General features: G+C 37.1%; 5 protein-coding genes and 2 long non-coding RNA genes across 7 annotated transcripts in view; 4 read left to right on the top strand and 3 right to left on the bottom strand.

The window, feature by feature from the left end:
• LOC110370912 (T-box transcription factor TBX1) overlaps positions 1–1,597 on the bottom strand; it is a 28,199-nt gene extending 26,602 nt beyond the window's left edge. The window contains exon 1 of the mRNA XM_021326922.3: positions 1,378–1,597. Within this exon, the coding sequence (XP_021182597.3) occupies positions 1,378–1,429 (52 nt within the window). The 5' untranslated portion in view covers positions 1,430–1,597. The remainder of the gene's footprint in view (positions 1–1,377) is intronic.
• The window catches only part of LOC110370833 (protein D3), a 146,518-nt gene that overhangs the window by 37,699 nt on the left and 80,967 nt on the right, over positions 1–27,852 (top strand). The window lies entirely within an intron of this gene.
• On the top strand, positions 7,409–14,282 carry LOC110370766 (SH2B adapter protein 1). The gene is made up of 5 exons (XM_021326716.3): positions 7,409–8,298; positions 9,229–9,460; positions 10,253–10,446; positions 10,825–11,010; positions 13,646–14,282. The coding sequence occupies exons 1-5, from the start codon at positions 7,609–7,611 to the stop codon at positions 13,763–13,765; spliced, it is 1,422 nt and encodes a 473-aa protein (XP_021182391.2). The 5' UTR covers positions 7,409–7,608; the 3' UTR covers positions 13,766–14,282.
• Positions 17,091–19,417, bottom strand: LOC126056323 (uncharacterized). Its single transcript, XR_010277556.1, has 3 exons — positions 19,276–19,417; positions 18,771–19,083; positions 17,091–17,917 (listed from the first exon to the last, which is right to left on the bottom strand). It is a non-coding gene; the product is annotated as an uncharacterized LOC126056323 (long non-coding RNA).
• On the top strand, positions 17,788–18,761 carry LOC126056328 (uncharacterized). The gene is made up of 2 exons (XR_010277557.1): positions 17,788–17,913; positions 17,995–18,761. It is a non-coding gene; the product is annotated as an uncharacterized LOC126056328 (long non-coding RNA).
• LOC110370768 (cell cycle checkpoint protein RAD1) lies at positions 21,267–24,585 on the bottom strand. Its single transcript, XM_021326719.3, has 7 exons — positions 24,261–24,585; positions 23,727–24,013; positions 23,475–23,612; positions 22,658–22,761; positions 22,143–22,374; positions 21,663–21,794; positions 21,267–21,547 (listed from the first exon to the last, which is right to left on the bottom strand). Exons 2-7 carry the CDS (start codon positions 23,817–23,819, stop codon positions 21,434–21,436), a joined length of 813 nt encoding a protein of 270 aa, XP_021182394.2. The 5' UTR covers positions 23,820–24,013; positions 24,261–24,585; the 3' UTR covers positions 21,267–21,433.
• Positions 24,788–27,459, top strand: LOC110370767 (solute carrier family 35 member G1). Its single transcript, XM_021326717.3, has 2 exons — positions 24,788–24,945; positions 25,022–27,459. The coding sequence occupies exon 2, from the start codon at positions 25,039–25,041 to the stop codon at positions 26,077–26,079; it is 1,041 nt and encodes a 346-aa protein (XP_021182392.1). The 5' UTR covers positions 24,788–24,945; positions 25,022–25,038; the 3' UTR covers positions 26,080–27,459.

The raw sequence follows: 27,852 nt of genomic DNA, 5'->3' as shown, positions 1-27,852 counted from the left end.
TGAAAGTATAACCTCATTCTGCGACTTTCAATTGTTTTTTCATCGCAACATTATGTCTGCCATCAAAATGATCGTTAAATAAAGAAATAACAGCAACAGTACGTACTATCGACACATCGCGTATTACTCATTTTGCATACACAAAAGTTTACCTCAAAAACATTTACTAGCGTACCTACTATTTTTCAGTAACAGATCTCACTCAGCAGTCGTTCAATCATGCGAGAGGAAACTTTTGATGTTGCGACTGGTTTGAAATCCAGAGTTTTAAACTGGTGAACAAAAAGTTGGGGCTTAAAGATCTGAAAGCTGGTGTTGCGACGTGGCTGGGTGTCACTCGTCGTGTCGTATGCGCCCGCGGCTGCTGCTGACGGATAGATGAATGAACACTATCAAAGAAGAGCGGTGGGAACGCCAGGAATCTGAGTCATGCGCGCCCGACTCGCGAATTGTTCACGAGCTTCAGTATCGCCTTATAAGACTGAAGATATTCTTTGTGCTAGGATTTATCTTGGGATTTTTTGCATTAGTTTTCGTTTTTTTATTATTGACGATAACGTGTTAACTAACTTCTTCCCTAATAAAGTTTTTTCTGACGGTACTATTGTAGCTTTTATCAGTGACACCCAGCTTAATGATTTGGCAATTTAATATTGATATGGGAGATTTTTTGAGAATAAACAAGGTTCTGTCAATTAACTGAATATTATTATGGAAATCAATTTTAAAGTTTATATTTGGTGCTTTCAACATAATAAATTGGGCTACATAATGTGACAAATAGATACAAATTAGTACATGACTGGAAAGTAAAAAATACGACAATTTTTTTGTCGTAAGGAATGCTGAAAATGTAAAATTTCACATGCGTGCATATGCCCTCTTCGTAGGTGGTTAAATTCATGCAAGTCATACATTATATAAAAACTGTAGCAAGTCTTTTGTGCCGACGTCTTGGAGGGTCCAATCGAGAGTCTTTCACTTTTTCAATATAACAAAAAATATATTACCGACTAAGGCCTTTTCTTGGCGAATAAAAGGATACTTCACTATTTGCACTACACTGATTACCCATTTACGAGGTTTACACAAGATATTTGAAAATTAAGTGACTTTTCACGGGTCGTCGAATTAAGATAGTAGATTTACACAGAATAAGATAGAACAATAAATAAAATATAGGGACTTAACTTTTTTCACGATCATCAAAATATATCTTTCACTGTAGTGAGCTGAACTTTACCCTTTCCGCTCGAGCAGAACTTGGACAAAACAAATGCATTTTACCGTGCGAAGCGACAGGAGTTGTCTTATTGGATCTCCATCAATCGGCACAAAGACATGCAGACAGACGCATCACTAGCTCAGCTGACTGACCATCGAGTTGGCGCGGCTGCTGCCACTCGCCCCGCCACTCCTGTCCCTCCATCACATTTCTTCACCGGCGGCCGATTATTTTTTCAACGCGACACAATAAATCAGTTTTCTGTGCGTTAATCAAGTTATGCGGCGCGCGCGCAGACGGCGGCGCGAGGAGAACGCTTCTGTCGTCGGCGTACGTCGCCAGAGTCGAGCCCGCCCTGGCCCGCCCACCGCCCAATCGCGAGAGCTTTTATTCCCACAGCAGTTCAGGCGCTTTATTTATTTTCATCTGAATTATGTACTGCAGTGTTTGTTGCTTCGGCTTTACCTGCCGTGCGCCGCTAGACGAATGTTATCGACGATGTACGTTTTGATTTAACTCTAAAGTTATGTACCTATTCAAGTCGCCCACTCGCCATGTGAAATTATCCAGAGGTGTTTGTTGAGTCTAAGTTATATTTAAAATGAACACAACACAGTGTTGCATACTGGCCGTATTTTACCTGTTAACTACCTCCAGACTACATTAATTATGCAGCTACATGGAAAACATAGAGGCGTTGTTTTCGGAGATTGCTTGCTTATTTACATTTTATCAACACCTACCAAGTTTACACAAATCTTTAAAAAAACTCAGCCATAAATGCAGGAAAAACTCTAAGAAAAACCGTTGGATGGAAAAAGGCATACACCTAACAGATGGCTGTATAAAAAGCCAGTCAGCAATATTACTAACGTACCTACATTTGAGAACTCCTGAAAAATTGAAATTGACTGCATGAAAAGCAATTAATAATGATTAAGAAAAAAAGAAATGGAAATTAATAATTTGGTTTTTTGCTCTACGATAAGCGCTCTTTTATTTTTTAAGTATTTAAACAGAAACATCTCTTATCAGATAAGTACTAACAAACCTCGTCTGATCAGTGATTAGGACCGTGACCATTTTTAACTATCGTTCGGATTTAACATTGAAAAAACCCAGCATTGAGCAAAAGTTTTTTTTTACTTGAATATAAGTTGTACAAGTACCTACCTATATTTTTTCATCTTTCAAATAATTTTATCCAACAAGATCAACCAATTTCTGAAAACCTAAGTCTCTTTTCCTTATCCGATGCGTGCGCCTAATAATAGTTGATCGGATGCGCAGAACGCTTTGTTTTAAAACATGTCCTATTTGGGTAGCTAATTAACAAATTATTCAGAACTATATCTATTTAACAATTACCAAATTCCTTCGATCATTTTTTTTCTAGCTAATAAAGTCAGTGCATCGCCAGCTTTAGAAGTCTATAGTTTTTTCTTTCGTCGTATCACTCGACACTTAAGCGTGTTTATCTGCGCGAAGATCGTTGATCAATTCGTGCAGTAAACACAGACCACTTGTATGCAGCTACTGATGTACTGAATCACAGGTAGGAATTCCTATTGTAAACAACTTTATGTTTTAAGTAGTTTAAGTACCCAAAAGTAGGTAGGTGACGCATGCTATATTTACTAGCTTCAGCTATTGATTCACTCGCTTTCCTTCGCGCACCCGGCTTAAAAGAAGCCTTCGTCAATAAATGGGCCATCTAACACCCAAAGCAGCAGCAGTTCTTGAGATCAAGCAAATGAACTCCTCACCAGAAACTCCTCAGCTTATCATGTCTAAGCTAATCATGTTTTTTCGAATAACAGCCTAAGGTGACTGCGCAGTGACGAAACAAAAATCTTTATAACGCCAATATGGTGTTAAGATCAGAGAAACGTTGCAGCCAGATGAATGTTAATGATACGGTTTTAAGTTATGGACATTGCTAATAAAAAATATGTAACGAAATCTAATAAATAAAATGTTTGTGTTGTAATAACAGCAAATGAACTACCTATAGACGAATGTTCTTAATTGAGAGTTCATAGAGGTAGTCCTTAAGAAAGTCTTTTGAAACAGGTCAGCTAGCAAAATATGCGTGATGGAATGTTTGTGCTACTTAAGTAGGTAACTGTAAGGGTTAACCACTTGTGGCAATCCACTAAAGTGTTAATAGCATACTATATTATACTACTATTGTAGGCAAGATTATTGTAAATAACCTATTATTTCTGAATTCAAATCAATGTAATCTATCCTGTTGTTCTTAGTTTCATTTATAATATTTAAATGTAACTAAATTATAATATTCCTATAAACAAGTACAATTTATTAAAATTGACCGCTGCGAGACCTACGCGGCTACGACATTTCGTAGCAAGCATTATCAAGGGACCTCTGCCTTAGCATTAAAATTTAATCGATATCCAAAGGGTAATTATTTTGTATTATTTATTAAAAACTATTATTTATCTTACACTTATCTAACTCTTCTGCACACTGGAACAAGTATTTTTGTTAGGAACAAAATTCTGATATTTTTTAGAATGCATTGAAATATGTTTTTTTTTTCTTAAATATATGTTTTAACATAAATATTTTGCCGCGTCATTCTAATCGCAGAGAAACCACGTTAAATTAACTTGTATTACATATATTTTGTTTAATATCCTTTATTTTGCGAATAATATTAATAAATTGCATGTTATATTGCGTGAAAAAGCTTTAACACCCGTTGGCAAGACCGAAAGGTGAATATTTCTTTCAAAAGTTGAGAAAAAAGTTGAATAAAAAGAAATATTGACATACAATTTAATAATAGCAGTTACGATTACATCGGAACATCATCCATAAAAAAATAAACCATGTAACTGTCTGATATTATGAAAATATTTTCCGAACCCAATTTATTTTTATCAACACATTATTTTTTATTCGAAACAACCCTGCCGAATGATATCCGAACGGAACATAACAACATAATAATTCATAATATTTTATTCTATTATCTTTAACATTTGATATTCTGTTCATATTTTCAGTCGGGAGAAAAGCTTTTTTAAACCGTAGGCGTGACTTGTGTGATGTTTTCTCACTCTCGCATGAGTCATGTGTTCGAGAGTGAAGGAGATGGGTTTACAATAGGAGGAGTTTCGCCGTGCACAAAGATCATCCCACGCATGTTTCAGAACGAACAGTTCGGTTAAAAAATAAAACAAATCACCAGTTAATAGGTTGTTTAATGTAGCAGTCTATTTGAGTATTGAATGCAAAGAATTAATGTGTGCTGTGGCAACAGGTCATTTGTCAAGCTGTACTGAGCCTAGTCGTTGAACCTACGCTACGTTTAAATCTGTGCTTGTCTAGGAGACGCACCTTCATGAAGGCAAAATTAACCTAAGTATTTTAATTTGTTCTAAGAGCAAACTATGATTAATAATTTAAAGAAGTGTTATTTAGATAATGCAAAATAAAATATTTATATTGTCATGCTGGTGGATGACCCAATGCGCAATGTGACACAAATAATGATCTCGATAAGCAGGCCGATGCCACTTAGAGTACTGATATCAATAGCAAATCAGGAAGTTACCCTGCTTACAAAAACTGAACAATATCTTAGACACTTCCTGCTACTACTTATTACGCAAGTTACCAATTCAAAATCCTGTTACCCTATGCCTATACCCTATTGAAGTTTCAAAAATATTTCAACACAACATAAAGTACCAACTACGCTCCGCCATGAAAAATCCTGAGCGAACTGTACGGTTTTATTTAAGTTTCTCCGTGCGCAGGCGACGACAGCGCTAACGACGCGGTCTTCCTGCAAGCATTTGTCTGTCGGCGGCCACTCCTGCGCCGGATGCATCCACAGAAAAACGGTTCACTACTGACACTGTGGCGCGTTGGAAAGTTAGGACATTTTATAGACAAAGAAAAATGAATTCATTGTTATTTGGCAATATATAGATCGCCAGACTTTGATGATACAACAATAGTGTCTTAAAAGACCAAAGTTTATGGACTTTTTGTGCTAGTTCCTTGCTTTTTACTTTGATGCTCTATCTAAACCGTTTTTTGATGGATGAGATGAATTAAAGAATAGGTACTGATGCTGAAGTAGCCCTCTTAGTTACATCTATGTTATAAGGAGGTTATATAATTTATTACTTCTATATCACACGAAAAAGAAGAGCCTTGTCTTGTAAAAAAGTTTTCTAAGATGCATTTTTCTCTCTCGAAGACATGGTGACCCTATTGTAACAAAACTTTCTCTGTAAACACGAAACAGTAGCGTTTGTTTACTGGAAGAGCTCGTAAACGTAAGAGCGCGCTCGGAGCTAATTTGGTTTCAAAAACAGCCTCTTCAAAAGAAAAATTCTCGGAAAGAAAGTGATTAGCGTAATGTGTTGAAGAAATTATTTTGTTACAGACTAAATACCTAAATTAAAATGAATTCAGTCAATGTCGACTTGAAACTAATCAGATTCCCATGAATTACAACTTTCAGCATCCTGCTGCAATGCTAAGCAACATTTATTGTGTCTACTCAATTTAGGAACCAAATAAAATTTTGATTTAGGTCTGTATGTACATCGCATATAAATAACAATCAGCCCCTACGTTTCAGCCTTTTAAACCCACTTTATGAAATTGTATTTCGTCAAACTGTAACCAAATGAAGCGGTCTCCCGAAGCTGACAGTTATACAACTTCGCTCTTTGTCCTAACACGAAAACGTAACAATTTGACCGATATACACTCCGTGGTCAAGGTGTTACTATTATTTTTATCATCGCAAAATATAGAGGGATGTCGTAAAACTATCGTCGCGGTTCAGGTGAACGGCCGCGCGCATGCGCCTCGTTCGCAAGATGGCTCCCATATATCCGTCATCGGGGTGCCTGATGCGCGCCAAAATAAGATTATTGGAAATTTGACAGAGACGAGCGCGCGCACTTTACGATCGACGCTAGACGGGGTTTATGAGAAAAGATCTGATGCCGATGACGCATGTAAGTGGTCCTTGGGTATTTCTGGACGCTGAATATTTTTATTAATTTCTGAGGGCACCTAGCTTATTCCCTCTGCCATGAACTTGTTGGAAACAATACTTTCTTATTTATAGTTAGAGGAACATTGGCAGTAGCTTTGATCAATGAAGTTTGATCTTTTAGTCGGACCTCGACCGAATTTTACCCACTCGCTGCCTTTATTTATGGGAAATCATCAAAATATGAAACCGCGTAATGAAAAAAAAATGCAGCGTGAGAGAGTGCCAGACTCCTCCGCTGGTCCGCTGGAAAAAACCATCATACGGTAACTCTTTCGGACAAACCCACAGCCCCTGCACCCACTTTTTACCAGCAACAGAATAAGAGACAACCAACCAACGGACGGAGAGAACACAATTTTGTTTCTCTTCAATGGAAAACAATACATGCATCATCAATCATCATCTCTGTCGTAAAAGGCCCACAGCTGACCAAAAGCCTCCCCTCATTCAGTAGCCTGCGTTCAGCGCCTGTTTGTGACCTCTTTGTCAGATCATTATACCCACTCGTTGGTGGTCGTCCTTCGCTGGCTATGCTATTTACAGATCAGGAACCACTATGGTCTCCTTAGTACTCGAGAACCTTTCAGCCCCATCACCATTGGTTCTTTATGCTTTTAAGTATGGGAGATCCATTGCCATTGTCATTATGTCGATGATCCTTGTTCTTGACCGATTTGTTCTTTGATCGCTCAGAGAAATTCTGTGAAAAAACCCCTGTTTCAGAACCAGTTATAACTGATGATATGAGATACAGATGAAGTAACATCATCTCCACTTTTCTGTAGTGTAGTGAGTGACTTCAAGCCAAAAAAAAAAGTTCTCAAACGTGTTCTCAAGTTGACTGGAATTATCTATATTTATGCGCCATCTATATTTTGTATTAGGAAAGAGCTAATAATATAACAGCGCCATCTAGTGTTAGTACGTAAAAACCTATGCTTCAATAGAGCTGACATCTAGCTTCATTCGCAGTATTAGTGTAATAAATCTAAAATTATTTGTTTTGCAGAAAAATCAATTAGGTGCTAAAATTTCATTTACTGTAATTACAGGAATGTTAATAATATTACATATGTTTTTTTTTTTATTTAAATTGCTAATCAGTGTTAAAAAATCTATAGCAACAAATGTATTTTTTGTACATGGCAACAAAACTTGTTTTCGCGAGAAAACTTGTGATAGCATCGTGAATTTTATTTTGATTACAAAATTGGTATGAAATTCGATAATAAGGTGAAAAATAGTGAATCATCATTACAAAGTAATTGTGTTTAATGTGGTCTATTAAATATCCGCCTTCCAAGTGGAGCTGCTAAAGAAATTGCTTGCCATGGCGGGCCCGTCCGACGGCGATCCCGACGGATGGGTCGAGTTCTGCGAGCGTCAGGCCAAAGCCGCCGCTCAGGACTTCGCCAACGCTTGCCTGCAGTACGTACAGACAGGTACCAGCGACGCCGCGTCCCGGCCGCAAGCCTCGCACAAGGACCTGCTGAAGAAATTCGTTGAATGTTTCTCGGAACAATTCGAGTATGAAATCGGCAAGCTGAAAGCTCTGCACAAACTCCCTAACGGCACCCACACGGGACACGATGAGAGTGACTATTCCGAGGACACGGACTCGCCAAAAACGCAGCACAAACCATTTTTCCGAAGGTTATCATTTAAAGGACTGAGACGCGGAAAGGGGTTATTTCACAAGCAACATTCAGACGAGGTGGAGCTCTCCTCTACTCTGAACAAGCACAACAAGACTAAATTAGCTAAGATAGTTGTAGAGTGTAGGAAAGAAGGTTTGGTAAATTATTTAACTCCTGAGAGTTTGGAGCAGCCTGGAGGGCCGCAGAAGTGGGAGAGATGCAGGCTAGCGCTGGTGAAGACTGTCGGGGGTTACATGCTGGAGTTCTATTCCCCTCCTAAGGCTCAGAAGCCCCGCAGTGGAGTTTTCTGTTTCCTCATATCAGAGGCTCGGGAAACTACAGCGCTGGAGATGCCTGACCATGAAAATACATTTGTATTGAAGGTATGTCTTTATTATTTAGTTGTATAATATTTGTCCTCCTTTTACATTCAATGATCAATAATATTTTGTGATAACAATCCAATTAATTGGATTTATTTTAGTGTCATTCATAGGTAAATATGAATGATTTTATAATTTTGATGATTTTCCTCAAACATATGTATAGGTATTAATTTAATATTCGTCTATGACATTACCCTTCAATAGTTTATTCACTGCTTTCTTGCTATCACACATTTAAGTTAATACATATAGTATTTCTATTAAAAATATGTACAGTTCTCTTCTGAGCCCTTTTCCAACTACGTTGGGCTTGGCTTCCAGTCTATCCGGATGCAACTGAGTACCAGTGTGTTTAAAAGGAGCGACTGCCTATCTAACCTCCTCAACCCAGTTGGGGTTTACCTCTATTAAAATACATTACAACAGGTTCTTGTCATTATCTGGATTAAAATAATTTCAATTTTTGTTACATCAGATTTTCTAAGTTTTATTAAATAAATTATTGTGGCATGTACATAAACAAGATAATTTAATTTAAATATTCCTAGAAATCCTTGCTTATTTATATTGCATATGGGAACTCTCTCCATTTGTATGACTGTGCTGCTTTCACCCTAAAAGAACTGACTGATGATGAAGGAAGGAGTACTTTATGACTTGGGTGGAACCGCAAGGCACCTGCTAGTCTTAAAAAATCAATTATAATTATTATAGGATGCTGTATTCACACAATCTTTTATACAGCTGTCACTGTCATTATTTACTGTCATATAACAATATAATTTATTTCTAAAACAATAAACATACCAAGGAGGTCAAGTGTCTAATACCTAGGTTTACAGTAGGCCCTGTTAAGTGATTCAACCTTCATATCACCCAATTAGTTCTTCTTATAACAACACTTGAATTATCCTTTTAAAATTCCAGGCAGACAACAATATGGAATACGTAATAGAGGCAGCAGACGTAGACGATATGAAAGCATGGCTGGCTACGATCAAGTACTGTATGCGGTCGCCTCCGACCACGCAGCCGCCGCCAGACGCGCTGCCGGGGATGCCCGAGCCGGCGCCGCCCGACCTGCCGCCCAGGAGAGATCTGCCACCCAGCACCAGCAATGTGGACTTGGCTACCGATACCCCTGAAGAGGCTGAATTAGGTATTTTGTTGCTTATATTACCTTGAGCCTCTGCTAAAACGACTGAAACATCAAGTTTTGGGTGAAATTTTATTAGTTTGTCAAAAGGCTATTATTTTTACATGGGACTTAAGACCAGTTTAGCTGAATAAATTACATCTTCTGCTGTTAATGGACTATATTAATATAATTTACACATACTGTGCGTAATTGCAGTAAAACACTAGATGAAATAATTAGCATGCTGCAATAATGTCCCATCATGATAAATTTAATGGGACTGGATAGTAGATTTGACGATGATCGTGGTCTATTAAAATAATAACTACCTATATTTAAAAATCTCTTACCCACTTCTCTACCGAATTAATCAACTTGTGAGCAAATAACTGGCTGAATTTATTTACAATATACAGTTGAAAACATACGCCGAGTCACAGGCCTAGTCATTGATCATATAGTCACTTCTTAACGATCAGTCTATTGTAAACTACGGCACGGGATACTATAGTTTACGTTTTGTTATATGTCGTGTTACCAATTTACGAGGAACACAACAGTTTGTAAAAATGTTAAGTACGTGTTTTGGGGTGTTACATAATATTTACTTCTGTAAATAATTTTCACTTTTTCGTCGTCGACCAATCCTCATCTATCACCCCTTTTTTGAATGGGAAATCATCAAAAAACACATTTCTGTTCCTTCTGGAGCCCTCTGAGTACCAGGACCACGGCAATTCTTTCGAACAATCCCGTACCCAGGAACTCCACCTGAAAAAACGTAACTCTCATTATCCTTTTCTCGTTACCTAGGTTCAATAGCAGAAGAAGCATGCGAGTCATCCTCTCGCGTGTCGCTGGCGGAATGGCCGTGGTTCCACGGCACGCTAGCTCGCGCGGCGGCGGCGGCCTGCGTGCTGGCGGGCGGCGCCTCGGGACACGGCTGCTATCTCGTGAGGCAGAGCGAGACCCGGCGGGGGGAGTATGTGCTCACGTTTAATTTCCAGGTAAGTTGTAGCAGGATATTTTGTCTTTAAGTATCTATAATGTGTAACTTAGAAAAAAGTAATAGTGATAGTTGACCAGCATTCAGCTGGACATACGATTGTATCTGCAATAGGTACTTTGGAAGCCTGAATAAAAGACGAAACTGTGAAAAGTCAGAGACAGCTGCGAAATAAATTGGTCTAAGTCCTATTTAGGCAGTGAGATAATGTTGCAGACAATTCACATATTTCTGACTTGAGGGCTGATCCAATATCAGCTCATAGAATTATTTTAAGAAGAAAGCAAACCAAACTATCTTTCTCAGTTCACATGCCACCCATTTCAGCAAACAATTTATATTTTGAAAGCCTTATATAAACTCTTATATCTCACTCCAGGGTCGCGCCAAACACCTTCGCATGACACTAAGCGAAACGGGCCAGTGTCGAGTCCAGCACCTCTGGTTCCCCAACGTCCACGACATGCTGGAACACTTCCGCGCCAACCCCATCCCTCTGGAGTCGGGCGGCGCCGCTGACGTCACGCTCACCGAGTACGTCGTCTGCCAGGACAACCGCACACAAGTGAGCCATGCACAGATGGTTTCTTAGGCCCTTTGCACGTATAGCAACTTTTGTTGAAGCAGCTGTCGACTTTTATGGCAAAATTATTAAGATAACTATTTGATGATATGAAAAAGTTATAGTAATATTTTATACCGACTTTGCATCAACCGAAAAATATTACTAGGTATATCAACTTTTTAAAATGTTATGGTAAAGTTGCTATGACTGTGCAATCTCGTTTGACAAAAAGATAGTCGCCAGTTGCTGCAACAGTTGCTCCATGTGCAAAGCGCCTTAACTAGCTTTTTAGTGTATTCTCGATTGTTTATGAATAGCGTTGCAGGAATGGACAGTTTTTTAATCTGGGTATAAAAATTGCCCACCAAATGAAGCAGCTAATGAATTCGTAAATAAACTCGATGAATCTGAAAATATACCAAACAAATCAGTAAATGGATCAACTATGAATAAGTTGGCCAGTAATTTTTTACCAGTGATATAATATTTTTGACACAGCTGCCCTGCTTTGACTAATCTTAAATAGTACAAATTCTTGAGCTCGCAACAAAATAAACATTGGCAGTACAGTGTCTGAATGTTCAGCCGATGAATACCGAGATGCGATGTTGTTTGTAAACAATCGAGAATCGTCACACAAATCTATTCACTGATCTTCACTTGGTTATCAAAGTCGATCACAAACAATCACACAGATTTAATAAAGAGGCATATTGACCCACCGAACCTTACCGCTATAAGCTTTAAATACACAAAGAACAATTAATAAGGTTCACAAGCCAATTTTATAATGTAATTATATTTGGCAACATACTATTTCTGCAACTTAAATCAATAGGCCATTGGAACTGAGATTTGTTTTAAAATGTGTTCTAAACTCTTTACATAAGGCCTACTTTTGGTTTAAGGAAAATGAGGCTCAATATTGCTCTATGCCCTTTAAGCTTAGCAACTGAAGCTCTATGGCATCGTACCCAGTGTGGGTAGTTTATTCAGTACCATGCTAACTTTGAAGCATGAAGTTATATTTATGCATCGAAATGTTTTTGTAATGTTTCGCCTTCAAGTAGCGTTTGTTCATATTTTGTTGCTATTGATGTTGTTAGTATGTAGCTTGTAGTTTTATTTGCTCAGCATTGTTTGTTCTCATGCTCATTAACGGCCCACGTCTTATAATATTGATTATTATATTAATTTAGCCATGCCCTGGCTAGATGAACTTTAAAGAAATTGAATCTCGATTTATTAGCCAATTACTTTCTAAAAGAAATAATGATATTAAATCACCTATTTATTTTAAAATATTTGATATATTTTAATGATAATTTTATGAGACGCGGGCTTGTCAGTGAATCACTTGTACGCATTAGAAAACAATATTAAAATAGAATAGATAATCTATTAAATGAGTTCGCCAATCTTTGCCAATAAATACATGGTGACCATGCTTTAATTTAAGATGGCTACGTCTTATAGCTTTAACGAGTAGCTCTTATGTACGTAAAAGATTTTGAACATGATTATAACGAACAAGTTTAGGTTTATTTACGTCTGTATCAAACCGCGATTCCTGTACGTGCATTTTATTTATTGATGACAATAAATGTAAATTTATTTATGTCATATTTAAAAAGTAAATAAAATTATCATATTATTAGGTGTATACTTAAGTGCCTATATAGATATAGGTGTAAAGGAATCACAATGTTCTATTGAATAATCGCATTTAAACTTAGTTCTTATTGTATATGTAGTTTGAAACAATATCGTTTGCATTTTCATTGGTTTCGTTATGAAGCTAACAAAAATGCCAATTATGTAGGTATCTCATAGTATGCCCTTTCTAGGGCTTTAAAAGGAATACTTTGGTTCTAGTTCCAAGAGTAGATGGCACATTATTTTTCTTATTTTATAAAATAAATGGTCCTGAGCCCTTATCGCCTGCCAGCAGTTTAACTTTACATTAAATGTTCCTAGTAATTTAATAAGATACTCTTATTTATAAATACTTACTAGAAATTGCAGCAAAAAAAGTATTCGTTTGTGAAATCATGGCAGTAAAAAAAGTATGTGAGGAGACAATGTTATTTAAACAAATAGTTTTACGCTAGGGCCGAATTATTCCTTTATTGTTGAAGAATTTATTTATCGTCATAACTCGAGTTTGATCAAAATGACTGTTAATATAATGTACTAACAATGGAACTTAGAATTATAATTTATATTGTTTATAATTTGTACAAAATCATGTTCTTCCGAGCTTTAATTTTAATTTCTTGGTTGTAAATTTTTATTATTAAACTTTATTCTATGGAATGGCTTTGTTTTTTATTTTGCTGTGTTTTTTTCTTCGTTTTTGTCTGTGTGTTGTGTTGCAAGCATACTCATTTATGGTAAGTTTTTTTTTATATATAATAAAATTTATGCTTTTATGTATTGCTTTTAATTGTATTCGTTGGCCGCGTAGCTGTTGATGTACATACAATAGAATTCAGTAGTGCTTTCGAACTAATCATTTGCTACGGAGACGAACCTTTTCGATGACCATAACAGCATCTATGGCCAGTTCTACTATGACCAACCTCTATGAAATAAATCCTCTTTATCCAATACTGATGCGAGCTCCACGGTGCAGTTGGAGGTGACGCACGGCAGCGACGTGCGCATGCGTCGCGCGGAGCTGGAGGCGCTGCTGGTGGCGAGCGGCGCGCACCACGACATCCGCGCCGTCGACAACCAGTACACCTTCGTGTAACACGCGCGCTACTGTGGAGCGGGGGCTAGGGGGCTGCTGGCCGGGGCTCTCTGCTGCAACCAATACTTCGGTACTGTACCTCATTTTGTATGAAAAAGCCCTAACTTCATTAACCACATAAAAGTCAGTTTTTCTTTCAACTGTTTACTTCGGAAAATGCACGTGAAAATTCATAGTAAACAGCTGTTTTAAGAGAACTGAAGTTTATGACGTCGGTGAATTTAGGTTTTCAACTATTTTGTATGCAGTTGTTTTGGGTAGTTGATATCAATGTTGATACAATAAATTGTATGACGATAAAGTCTACGTAACGCGTGCTTCAACGTGCGTCTTAATCTTAAATCGTCAGTTAACACAAAATAAGGATGTTACGTAGATGTGACGAAATATGAATCGATTTATTTTTAATCAGCACGCAGTTGGCCATAAACGTAGGCGGAGCAGTAGCAATGCAAATTGGAATTTATTTCTACCTCCAAAGAGTTCATATTATACCTATTGTTGCATTAAAATCAATGGTGTTCATGTAAGCGACGTCATGACTTTGTCACATTTATTTTGACATCAACTCATACATTGATCTACTGTTTTTGATATCAACTACCTAATTGGTACAGTATATCGAGACTGATGGTTTAAGATTGTCATTATGTTTGGACAGAGTAAGGGACTGATCACAACTCCGCAGTCAGTTTTTGAAAAAGGTTCAATGCAAGGACATGAGAAGGCTATGTTCTCACAAGTGTTTATTGACCTATAAGAACTTTTTTGTATGTTTGTGGTAAATACATTTTTGTGACTTAAACCATGTGAAATTACCTTTCCTGTGGTGTTTGTCACAAAATTAATGGACTAAAGACTTACAAACGGATGACTGGAAACATATAAATAAGCCCTATAGGAGGTATCGTCCCTAACTCTGCTCTATTAGAAAGTATAAGTATGTGTATTTATCTAACACACTTATTTCTACCTAGTATATATACCTTATTTAGGTATTTATAAGCACAAAGTGAAACCGGGTAGTTAGGTTGTATTACGAATGCTGGTTTACTCCACAGTATGAATATAGGAAATATAATATTAATTCTGTTTAGCCGATGTAGTTCATTGTCAGTGTCTGACGAAAGTAGTGTATAATTTGTGGACTGTAAATACAAGCTGTTGTTTTGCATCCGTGCCATAGATCAGGAGGTTGACATTAAATACGTAAATAATCGATTTAAATTACGGTAGATGGGAAAAACCTAATATGCGCTGCTTTTTTCGATGTTGTAATTTTATGGCATTTCAGAATTCAGCCCACGGTTCAACACAAATCATAACAGAATTGCCCCGCGGCCACAGTGTGTGCGTGATGGCAGCTATGTGTGCGTAGACAGAGAAAACTACTCTGTCTACGTGTGTGCGTGAGTGTCGATGTGCGAGTGTCTTATCTACGACAGGACAGAGCGCGCGCGCGAGCGAGCGAGACCGAGTGATACGCGATAGCAATCATTTTACCTAAAGTTTCGAAAATCACCTTCATTATTGTCATTAACTTCGTTTTACTTTACTTACTAATTTTTGAGCATAAATTTAACACAGATATCTTATTAACTACAGTAATAAGCAATACTAGTGCGCGAAAGAAAGTTCACTAACATGTTAACAGCTGATTGATAAAATGTTCGTTTTGCTTTATCTTTCAGCATAAAGTTTTCGCAGTGATTTAGTTTTTATTTTTGAATTAAATTGGTTAATAATTAGAAATTTTGCTTCCTTCTTAACGGTCTTAGGACCTTGGAACACGGAAATCTTATTAATGACGTAATACTAAGGAAAGTTCACTGACCTGTTAACAGCTGATTGATAACATTTTCGGTTTGCTTTAACATTCAGCGTAAAGATTTCGTAGTAATTTTGTTTTTACTTTTCGATTAAATTGGTGAAAGATGTGTTAGTTAAGTGTAGGCACGAGGTGATTCTTTCGGCTCGTAGGTATTATTGGCGTGGTTAAGAAATCAACTTATTTACACTAATAAAATTGATTAAGCTGACTACGTATTTACAAAATGTACAAATAAATAAATTACCTAGTTTAGTTACCCGGAGGTACTGTTCAAAGCTGTCACCTTCACACTCTTGGCACAATCGAGCACGACGAAGTAGCTGGTTGTCCTTCAGCTAACATAACACTATCACATTCGTTTTAAATGTGTCGAAAGCACTAAGTTAACGGTCCTAGCTCATAAGTCTGTCACATGACCAGCATGACCCTCCGTGATGAGGGTTCCCGGTCGGTAAACATTTCCCGGAACATAGGTATGTACGGCTGTCATTGCACAACCTTGGCAGTCGTAACGGGTAGTCAGAAGCCAGTAAGTCTGACACCAGTCTAACCAAGGGGTATCGGGTTGCCCGGGTAACTGGGTTGAGGAGGTCAGATAGGCAGTCGCTTCTTGTAAAGCACTGGTACTCAGCTGAATCCGGTTAGACTGGAAGCCGACCCCAACATGATTGGGAAAAGGCTCGGAGGATGGATGGCTGTTAGTACACTGTTGTCACTGATGGCATACAGGCGGACCATCGCCACCAACTCGTGTTCGTGTAGTTTTCCGTCATCTCGCACTTTGTACCTACACGTCGCGGAATTCAAAGCGCACGTACGCAGCAGCGGCGGCGACATCAAACACACTGCTTGCCGTCGGCGCTTGTTTGTTCAGCCGTCTACACACTCGCGCGCGAACCGCGCGCGAAGGCGCGAAACACCCGCGTAACATGAGTGTAGATCCGATTCGCATATTCTTCGCGGCTTCGCGGCTCGTTCGCGCTGTGTTCCCCGAAAATTGTCGGTTTTTTGTCCCGCGACAAAGCGCTCGCAGGCGCGAAGCGCGACGTGAACGCGACAAGACTATACATTCGCGCCTCGGGCAGCTCAGTCGCTCAGTAGCAATTGACACGGATGGTTGTGTTTTAGTTTTTTTTTAGGTATATGCTACGATTTTGCTTGCAAAATGAGTAACGTGTGGAGCAATGAATTAGAACTAACATTTATAGAATGTTTTCGTGCTGAGCCGGTATTATGGGACATTAATTTGAAAGATTATAAAAATAAACTGAAAACCCATGATGCTTGGATGCGGATAAGTACGGTGATGGAAATACCAATTGATGAATTGAAAAGAAAAAGATTCTCTCATGTCAAGCTATAGGAGCTACAAGGGAAAAGTTAAGAAGTCCGTTCAATCGGGAGCTGGTGCCGATGAGATATATCAGCCCATTTGGTTCGCTTATGAAGCAATGGATGCTTTTGGGAGATACTCTAAAGTGTAAAAAGTATGAATACGGTTAGTAGATAACTTTATTTTTTAATAGTTAGGTACTTAAATATTACTTAAATATTTTGTGAATTCGTTTCTTATTTCTGTGGCGTTATTTGCTGATCGCCGAGGTACTCTTCTCAAGTTACGAAAAGCGGATGTATTTTCTTGATCTGTCCTCCATGATCCAGGTTGTATAAGTACTCCATCATCATCAAACATATCAATAGATCCGGGTGGTGTATAGATATGTAAAGAAGTAGAACTTCGTCTCAAGAAGTTATGTAGTAGTATACAAGTATATGTTATAAGGCGAGCCTTTTGTGGTTGTAATGGGATTGGTTTTCTAAACACTCTAAATCTGGCCGCCAATATACCAAAAGTATTTTCTACCACTACCCGAGCTGAAGATAATCTTTGTTGAATTCACGTTTTGCAGATCCTATGTTGTGCTGATCAGGATAGGGCTTCATTAAATGTTCTGACAGTGCAAAGGCTCCATCCCCCAAAAAAACGTAGGGCACATCAATGTTCGAACCTGGTAATGGATGCGGTGGTGGTAAATTTAAGCTGTTTGTACACATCTTGTTCCATAAAATACTATTTGTAAAACTCCACCGTCACTTATTCTGCCTTGGCAACCAATGTCAGCAAACATGAAATTGTATTGACTATCAACTAATGCTAGTAATACTATACTGTAGGTTCTTTTATAATTATAGTATACAGAACCAGAATTGAATGGACAGTCGAGAACAATATGTTTGCCGTCAATAGATCCAACCGCTCGAGGAAACTTCCTTGCAAATCCTCTTTCAATACGCAGCCACTCTTCTGGACAAGATGGTATCTGCAAAAAACATAACATATATAAAACCTTCATGTAAAAAACAGTATTTAAGTGCCTAAATGTATGTGTGTTTTTAGGAACGTGGAATAAAGGAGCCTAAAGAAGTAAATCTCGAAGCTATTAAAGAGAATGTTGAAGAAATGAATGAAAATCGAAGTCAGTCTATTAACACCCAAAAAGACAGTGACCAGACAATCCACCGACGCAAAATCTCTTCAGAAGTGGTTGACGCAGGAAATGTCGTTAAAGACGCTCTTATCACCTTCAAATCCACGCTAAAAAGGAACCCATTACAGCCTATTCAGCAAGACGATGATTGCGATTTATACGGAAAACTATTAGCAAATAAGTTGCGAAAATTATCTGAAAAGAATAGATTGAAGTTGATGCACGACATTGATGGGATGTATTTACAATACCAATTTGATGACCCTTTAGTGATGACTCCATCGCCACCTCATTTTTATGAACCAAGAACAGGCACATCATCATCTACGCATTCAGAGCCTCCATTTCATTACGGGCAGGCGAATCAAAATACTTATTACCAAAATAGACAAGTAATATCAGCCCCACCTTCTAATATCATTATTCAATCGAACCGGCTAATTCGTACACCAGATTATCCTGTCCTTCATTTACCAGAGAACCAAGATGCAAACACATCTGATCATAATAATGATATAGTTCAGACAGCTTTTGACTTAAGTTAAATACCTACTGAAATTACCGAATTTTGTTTTTATTGTCTATTGAATTTTGTTATTATATTTGGTTGATTTTGCAAAGTTATATTCTAGATTCTAAGTAGTTCTGTATATGCATAATAAAAGTATTAAATTGATGTCCTTACTTTTATTTCATCCTCTAACACTTCACATAGGGCATGGCAAACTTCGGGTATAATTTTTGATATTATTTGTGGTGAAACTTTGAACAAAAAATGAAGGCTTTCAAAGTCATCTCCTGTTGCTAAGTATCTCAGTGTTATAGCGAGACGTATCTGGGCAGGAATAGCTTTTCGTAATTGGGTGTCTTGTTTTGAAATTCGTGTTGAAATTTGACTAAGCAAATATTCAAAATCATTTAATGACATCCGGGAAAACTTTTTGAATTCATCTGTAGGTTCTGCAACTAGTTCATTCAACTGCTCCTCCATGGTTGCACTGTAACAAAATACAAAGTTATCAAGTATCAGATCCCACATCACAAGATATGTTACAGCGGCGTATTACATTTTAACTGTTATTAAAACTGTAATATAGCTAAAAGTGAATATATATTTATTTCACCCATCTTGTACTACGTACTTACTATATCCTAAACTCTATGAGAAAGCATAATAAATTGGTACTTACCTGGTTCTGTTTCGGTGAATGGTGGTAATCCACCATCTCCGTTTTCTTTGCTTCTTTTGAATTGTTTGTTTTTTCTTTATGGCGTAACTATAAATTGCTAAAGCGCAAAGTAGCCCCGCAGCTGCTGTAGTGGTTTCACTGTCCATACCGACTACAAATAAACTATATTGATTAAATGCTTGGCGTGCATACGCGTCAAGTGCGCGAACTATACTGAGAGCCCGGCGCGAACCTCTGCCAGTGTGGACAGTTGGCAGTTCTTGCTCCAATTCGCGCCGCGATTCGCGTCGCGATTGGCGCCGTGATTCGCGCGCGAGTGTGTAGATGGCTTTCCGGCTTCGAGGGCACGCGGGGAGCGGCGAGGCGAGTGTGTGGGAGTACTCGCACTGTGATTGGGTGAATTTGGGTAGGCTGGATGATCTACGATTTTTATTGAACGATCGTTGCGTATGCTTTGTGCATGTATCGTTTGCGTTTGTGTGAGTGCGCAGCGCGGTAGTAAGGCTAGTAACACACGCGCCGAATTAAAGTACGGCTGGGTTACACTGACGGATATACGTAAATAAGAAAAAAACATGAAAAAATTACCTACCCATTTTTTCGTTGATTTGGGTCGAGAATCATTAGCATATTTACGTCCTTGACTATGGCACGGATGCAAATCAACAGCTTGTATAGTTTGTATAACATAACTTTGCAGTCCATCATGAATGTAGCTATGTGTTAGTTTAAAGCAAACTTAGTACCAGCCAACTCGGGCCGTAGTTATGTAGGTCAGTTCCTGTGTCATAAAGGAAGAGATTTTTGCTACTGGATTGTATTATAAGTTCGTATAAGGAGTTGTGCAATTTATTTGATAAAGGAATCTGACATAACTGTATGCGACCTGAATATTCCGCAATTATTTATTTGTGCAATAGGTTTAGTATATTTATTATAGAATTAATTTCTTTGTACGTCATTATAAGGCTTAGCCAAATCTATGTTACATATTTAATGTACTTAAATTAATGTTTTAGATGTTAAGTACGAATGTATCCTACACTGCCAAACTGCCCCTTACTAGGCGAATTATCAACAATGCAATTTTAGAAAAGATTGTTGCTGCGCTTTGAGACGCCAAATACTTGAGCAATATCTTGTAAAATAATATTCGGCTGATTTTGTATCTGCATATTTAGCACATTCAAGAGGCTTTAAAAACTAAACCAAGAATCTATGAATACAGGGGATAGTCTGATTGTAATAATAAATAGATAGGTGGAATATATCGTATTATAAAATTTCCATTTGTCTAGTCAAATAGGTATTGCCAACGACCGATTGAAATCTAAGAAATGTGACAGATCGAAAACTAAGTACATACCTAGCTAGATTAGAAAATAAGGGTTTTTGGAAAAAAATTGGCAGCAAGCTGAATCGTTTTGTACTTTGGTATTGTAAAGAGGTCTTGTATGTAAAGTCGTAGTAAATCTGTTTTCCGATGCGATGTAACGAAATATAATCAACGGATGAGGACTAATAGAATCGTCTATTATAATATTGATCATATAAGTGTGTATGTAAAGAATGATCGTATCGAAAAATATATTGTTTAGAGATAATAATAAAAAAAATGCTAGATGTTTATAACCAGCATGGCATAGTCAATTTTTAAATTGACAACTAATACAAGTCGTAAATGTTAACTGAATGTGTAATTTGTATATCGATATTCGCGGAGTGACGAACTTTACGACCGGTTATATTATTTATCGTTCGGTCCTTCGAGTCAAGCACCTAATGTTTAGAATAAAATTAGTATATCATTATTGTGTAAAATTTAATGTTGTTGGAATTGATAACGATCATTATAAGATATTAACTCATTAACAAAAATTATATAACATGTTTGTTGGTTTTTGAAAAGTGCGTCACGCTAAATTAAATTTATCTTGGAAACGATGTAACTAGACTTATATAGGCTTAAATTGTACGTGAAAAAGCCAAGCTAAGTCGTATTGACAATTTATTGTATGTACTCATAACAGTTCAACCAGTGTAAACTTAACAAACATTCCTCTAAGTTGTATGTAATTTTTGGAGAACGAAATATAGTCATATATTTTGCAATTTGTTTTTTATTTATAAAATTATCCTTAGAACCTAAAGAACAATGCTAATCATCAAGTAATGGAACAATATAAAATTCGGAAAACATTTGCCTTTGGTCTTCTTTTTCTAATTTTAATTGGAGGAGCATAAGGCCATTTGAGCTGCATCTTAATACAACCTGCAAACAAACACAAAGCTAGAGTGAAACTGTGAAACAGTTGAAAACAAACAAAAACAACTCTAATTGAAAGTAGATAAAATTATTTTCTGAGAAATTATCACAGTGTACAAACCTTGGTAGATATTGCGAGTGCCTTCATAATGGTTCTTATGTGATTGAGCTGATACCTCAACGTGACAGGTGATTCACAGGTAAAACTCTGGACCATGTCCGAGGACTTCGGCATGTCAATGCATGATCTGTCCTGAAAGACGATTTATAGGGTTTAGAAAAAATATGCCTTAAGGACATTCATTTAGCTCCTGTCCTAGAAATGTTTATTTCTCACTAGAGCCCTGGTGGTAACTTTAATCGTGAGTGAAAGTTAGACGTTTACTGTGTAATTTCAACCATCCTTAGCCAAAAGGCAATCATCATCATCATCATCTCAGCCATAGAACGTCCACTGCTGAACATAGGCCTCCCCCTTTGATCTCCACAGATGGCAATGTGGTATGTCAACTACCTAACATGCGAAAAGGCTCAATTAAACTATTATGAAGGTTAAAATCATTATTGAATGTACCTATGAATAATTCTATATGAATATTACCTGCATGCCATAAGTAACAATGCTGACATTAGGATGGTCAGGTGACAGGTTCAGCTCAAATACTTCACAGGATCTCTCCAAGTCAGCCAGCAGACATAAAAAGGCAGGGGCCTTCAGCACAAGCTTAGCGACTTCTTCAGCATCCTCATCTCGAAGCTCTAGGACAGAGTCTGCAGTTTGTGTGGATATCTCACAGTCCGTCATCACATTGTGGACAGATTGGGGTTGTAACCTGAAAAAACAATAATATAAATTACAGAAATGAATTCTGCCCTACAAAACTGGTAATGTAGAAAAAAGCATGGCATAATCTATAGGTGCTATTTCAATTTAATTGCAGGTTTTTCTTCAGTGGGATCTGCTAGTAATAATCTGGCTGTAAACCTTTTATTTGTTCCTTGTTGAAGGCAGCAATTAATTTTTTTTTTTTTGTGAGGAGGAAAGAGTACATTATTATGAAACTGAAGGCATGAATAAAATATAACAAGATGCTATGGCCCCCAGATATTACTTACACTAATAGTAAAGGTGATCCTTCACCTCTGTAATACATCTTCAAACTGGACTCTTCACCAGAACCAAATATGTTCAGACATTCTGATAAGACTGCTATACTGATCTGGAATTAAACAACACAATCATTATTAGGGAATAGTTACACTAATTAATCATACTTTTAGTGATAAAAGTTTATTTCCTGTGTTCCTTGGTATTCTTGGTACTGTAGGTGTGTAGGGTGACGTGTATCGGAGATAAATAACGCAGTCCAGGGGCACAATACAGAAAAGTTTATTATGCACAGCACGCAAGTAGGTACACGTACAGTTTGTACACACACAGAAGAGAAAGTCAGAAGGAGAAAAGCACAGAAAGTCACAAGCACGGAATACAGAAAAGAACATACAGTCTAGTCTAGATCTAGGCAGACCAAAGCGAAAAGCACAACGGTTGATAGTTTTAAAAATGTGGGCGTTAGCGCAGCGAACGAAAGCCGACTGGTGCAACGGGCCTTGTCCCGCGTGCGCGAGTGCAACGCCGCCTAGTGCGGTCTCGCTCTCGCGCCGCTGTGACGTAGCTGTCGAACCGGCCGGTCGCTCGCTGGTCGCTACTAATAAAACAAATGTGTTTGTCCGTGTCCGTTGAATTTATACAACACAAAAATAATTAAATAATGAAAATAAATATAATTTCTAAATAGTAAATTTAAATTGACTGGACAAATCACAATATATATAAAATAAATACATATATAAATAAGGTAGGTCACTACAGTACCCATACAAAAAACAGATAAACAAGTTTTTGCAAAGGAGCAGTCATGTGTTGACCCACCTTGAACATGACATCCACATCATCTCTAACATGATACTCAGTGAAGTTATCTGAGGGGACATAGGCAGATGCTTGCACACACTTGCCTTCTTCCACGGTCAGTTTGAGGCCCTCTGGTAAGGCACAGAATACTGCATTCTGAAACATTTAAAAAATAAATATGGAGAGGTTTTATTTACATTTCCACAAATATGAAAAAAGCTGAGCCGCAATTTTCATGGGAAGCGCTTGTAAAATGTAAGTGAATATTACCTCTTGAAACTGTATTGCCTTCAACAAGCTGCATAATGTTTTCCCGGAGTCCATAGAAGCTGTGAAATAGTATTGTGAAGTTCCTTCATCCATGATTCTCTTCAATATTGTACATAGAACGCAATAGCATCAGGTACTGGTCTCCAGTTACCTCGTGGTCAGTAGTCCTGCCCAATATTTGTGCTATTCTCGCCGCCAATACGTGCTTACAGAGAATCTGAGCCTTCCTTTCAATAACTTGATGTTTAAACGATCGGCAAGGGCAGAAATTTATGCGCGGGAAAACCCTGTAACAGCGGTCGTTTTCACCTTGAATCTCTATCAAAGTTCTAGTTTTATTAGCGGTTGTGTACGCTACAAAAGTAGGATATTTTTCCAATATGTCTAGGGCGCGTTCAAGTACTGCTCCGAAAACTGAATGTAGAGACAGCAAATCCTCGTCTAGCACTGTCAAAACAGGAAATACACATTTTTGATAGTGATAGACGCAAAATAGAACATTTTAGAATGACTTCTTTATCTTAACCAACTTACGTTGTTTGTTTTCCGATTCTTTAATGCGATTTTCCACTTGCAGAAGAACACATTCAGCTAAAGCCGGTATTTTGGACGATGAAGAACTGCTCATAATTCATTATCTTTCTTCGCCATACGATGTTATTGTTTTATAGTTGACAAAAAAGTGTATTGTTTTATAAGAAATAACAAATAACTTTGCTTGAAAAGTTTTATTTTGCACAACTTCCAAAAAAAATGACAACAAACATTTTGAAAGTTTCAAAACGAATGAACGAAATGAATGAAATTAACCAGGTTGTCCCAGGCCATGGAGAGTGGAGAACTTTAACGACCATTATTGTACAATGTACCTAAATACATATTGTACAATTACATACAAATTGTACAATGTACATACATATTATACAAATGTGTTCCACCTATTGTTAATTGTATTGTGCTAATTTTTCAGTCAGACAGAGAAATCGTACCTTAATAACTTGTTTGCAGATTTTCATTTTTAGACTGTACTCACTTTGTCAATGTCATGTTGAGTGGAAAAGTCAGTCAGTCAAAGTCAAATTGGAAAATCTTGGGAAATTGCGAAAATCCTAACTCAAGTGTTATTTTTATCGCTAGTGTTTATTAGAATGGGATTACTGACAATTTAATTGCGACATAAATAATAATAAAATTGACTTTGGACCAGGCTTCCCGAAAGGTTCGTGAATATTATAAGAATATCATTAAATTGTTATTATTTTAACTTGAAATAATATCGCGGGGTGCGGTTTCAGGTGGCTTATGAGGAACTATGCCGGAGCATTTGGAACTTCAACACCTTGTGGACTTGTCGGCGGGAAGCGGCGACGAGACACTGCCAAATCTCCTTGAAAACAAGCGACCACTGATAAAAAGATGTCCGTACCTCGGGCTAATACTCGCGACGTTATCATCTTTGTTTTTCTCACTGTGCTCGGTTATCGTTAAGAGCCTGGTCAACATCGATCCCATGCAGCTAGCTATGTTTCGCTTCATTGGTGTCCTACTACCAACTATACCTATAGTGATATACACAGAACAACCTGTATTTCCTCAAGGGAAAAGAGTCCTACTACTATTACGGTCTATTGTGGGCACAGTAGGCTTAATGTTAAGTTTTTATGCTTTTCGGAACATGCCATTAGCTGATGCATCAGTTATAGTATTTTCAGTTCCTGTCTTTGTTGCATTGTTTGCTCGAGTGTTCCTAAAAGAACCATGTGGTATTTGGAACACAATATCCATTATACTAACTCTTATTGGAGTGATATTAATTACACATCCCCCATTTTTGTTTGGTGATGACCCAGGAGCAGAGCATAACCAGAATTACAATAGTCTTAGAGGTGCAGTGGCTGCCTTCATTTCAACTATATTTGGGGCTAATGCTTATGTTTTGCTTCGAGTGCTCAAAGGGTTGCATTTCTCAGTAATAATGACAAACTTTGGTGCTATCGCTATTTTACAGACCTTGTTTTACTCTTATGTGTTTGGCGTGTTGTGTATGCCTATTTGTGGCACTGAAAGATTCCTAGTTGTGTGTTTGGCACTGTTTAGTTATTTGGGACAGATATTGTTGACTATGTCTCTGCAAATGGAGCAAGCTGGCCCAGTGGCTATTGCTCGATCTGCTGACATTGTATTTGCGTTTCTCTGGCAAGTCATGTTCTTCAATGAGATACCAAGCAAGTTTTCTGTTTGTGGAGCCATTTTAGTTTTAAGTTCAGTGATGTTAGTTGGTCTACGTAAGTGGGCACTTGCTCTGCCCACAGACTCACAATTGAGAAGTAAGCTTGGTGCACTTGCACGATAAATAATACTCTATTGACTTTCACTTGCATACTTTTTATTGACATATTAATTATCATTGGGTAATAACTTGTTTTTCAGTTCTGAATGGCTCAGAAGCACTTGAGTGCATGTATTTTGGAAATTAAATCAGTCCATAAAATGTCTCTCCCTCAACAGACAACCTTTGACTATAGTACAGTATGTTCTTTTTGAATGTAGGTACTATTTATTATTTTAGTATACTTATTCTCTTTGCACAACTGCAACTACAAACATACACATATATTCCTATGTTCATATTCACTCGTATCACTGTTTCATCCAGTTCTGTATATCTGATTTTCAAGTGTGTAAGAGCCATTTTGTTAACACACACCTTAACAGTCTACAAACAGTAGTGAGTTTTGCTTAAGTGCTTTAAGTATGGTATAAGAATGGACAGAAACAATAACTATTATAAATTGTAATATTTAAGTATAACCTTTTCACCCTAAAAGACTGTTTAATTAAGTCCACTCGAACTTGTGTTGTGTGCATTGGCCTCTATTTATCGATTTGTCTAGTCATTGTGTTCTTCATCGGCTTTAATAATTTAGTCCTTATATTTATTATTACTGTGATTCGTTGTTCAAATATCATTGTTACTAAAAAGCTTCATATTTAATCATACTCTGCTTATACATATTTATTTGTTACCTATAGTGTGCCTATTGTTATCACTCTCATATGATCTCTAAATGTCTACATTTCACAGTTACATATCACCCAAAGTTATTTATGTTCATTAAAATGTACTCTTATTTTAATAGAAGAAGTCCATTTACAATTTTGAACTATCACAGTATTATTTTGTGAAGAATTAAATTAGATATTTATTCTCATTATCATCTAGTCATGTGTAAGTACTAGTCATTTTAATCTAGATAATTATGTTTTGTTAATATGTAGAATAAAAACTGATATTTTTATAAAATCAAATGCATCTGATTATTTTCTGTAATATCTCTCATATTCTGTAATCAGGTAGTTAGTTAACAACTTTCTTGTGTTTAAACTTAATTCAAAAGTTAAACTAGTCTTTAATATTATAGATATGGCACAATAGTGAAGCATAGTTTGTTAAAATAATTTATGAATAAATCCATGGAATGTTTGTTCACATGTACCTAAATGTAGGTAATAGGTAGGTACAATCAACACATCTGAAAAACATCAGTTTATAATGGTTTTAATGCCAAGCTTTTTATAGTTTGTTGAATGTATGCATAAAGATACTTTAAAAAATGTTTAATGGCAAAATTGGTGTTGTTGACTGTACATAAATTGATTGGATTGTGATATTTTTACTTCTAGTCATAAATACTATGTACACTGCTTAATTTAATAAATATAATGTTCAATATATGGAATTATTAATGCATGACCATTACTTTTCATTGCTTTCTAGATATCGTTTATTTAATGATGGTTAGAGCTAGTTAGTAAGCTCGGTAATATCTATTTTCGCAGAGTTCGATTCCCAGGTCGGTTCCGAATCGGAGACTACTTTCTATAGCTGTAGTGGCTGTACGAAAACCGAGATGTCTTAAGATAAATTGTATTATAGTCAGAATTTTGCAGTAACCACACAAAGCTCCACTATTGCGAAATCAATAAAATTCCTAACGATCGTATTTTTTTGTATATTGTAAGTGGCAACACTGTTGGTATTATAATCTGTGTAATATTTTGTGGCATTGACATTTGACAGTTATCTGTTGTCTGCCTGCGGCTAACTTCACTCAAAGAGTAAAGT

The sequence above is a fragment of the Helicoverpa armigera genome, chromosome 22, assembly GCF_030705265.1.
Source record: "Helicoverpa armigera isolate CAAS_96S chromosome 22, ASM3070526v1, whole genome shotgun sequence".
In the NCBI taxonomy this organism is placed as follows: Eukaryota; Metazoa; Arthropoda; class Insecta; order Lepidoptera; family Noctuidae; genus Helicoverpa; species Helicoverpa armigera.
The sequence above is the reverse complement of the archived record's forward strand: the minus strand, read 5'-3'. Positions and strand labels throughout refer to the sequence as shown.

Coding starts and splice junctions, on each gene's coding strand:
- LOC110370766 (XM_021326716.3), top strand. CDS start 7,609: ATGGCGGGCCCGTCCGACGGCGATCCCGACGGATGGGTCGAGTTCTGC. Junction 8,299..9,228: donor AAAATACATTTGTATTGAAG/GTATGTCTTTAT, acceptor TTAAAATTCCAG/GCAGACAACAATATGGAATA. Junction 9,461..10,252: donor CCCTGAAGAGGCTGAATTAG/GTATTTTGTTGC, acceptor CTCGTTACCTAG/GTTCAATAGCAGAAGAAGCA.
- LOC110370767 (XM_021326717.3), top strand. CDS start 25,039: ATGCCGGAGCATTTGGAACTTCAACACCTTGTGGACTTGTCGGCGGGA.
- LOC110370768 (XM_021326719.3), bottom strand. CDS start 23,819: ATGGATGAAGGAACTTCACAATACTATTTCACAGCTTCTATGGACTCC. Junction 22,762..23,474: donor ATGTGGATGTCATGTTCAAG/GTGGGTCAACAC, acceptor GTTTAATTCCAG/ATCAGTATAGCAGTCTTATC. Junction 22,375..22,657: donor GGATCACCTTTACTATTAGT/GTAAGTAATATC, acceptor TTGTTTTTTCAG/GTTACAACCCCAATCTGTCC.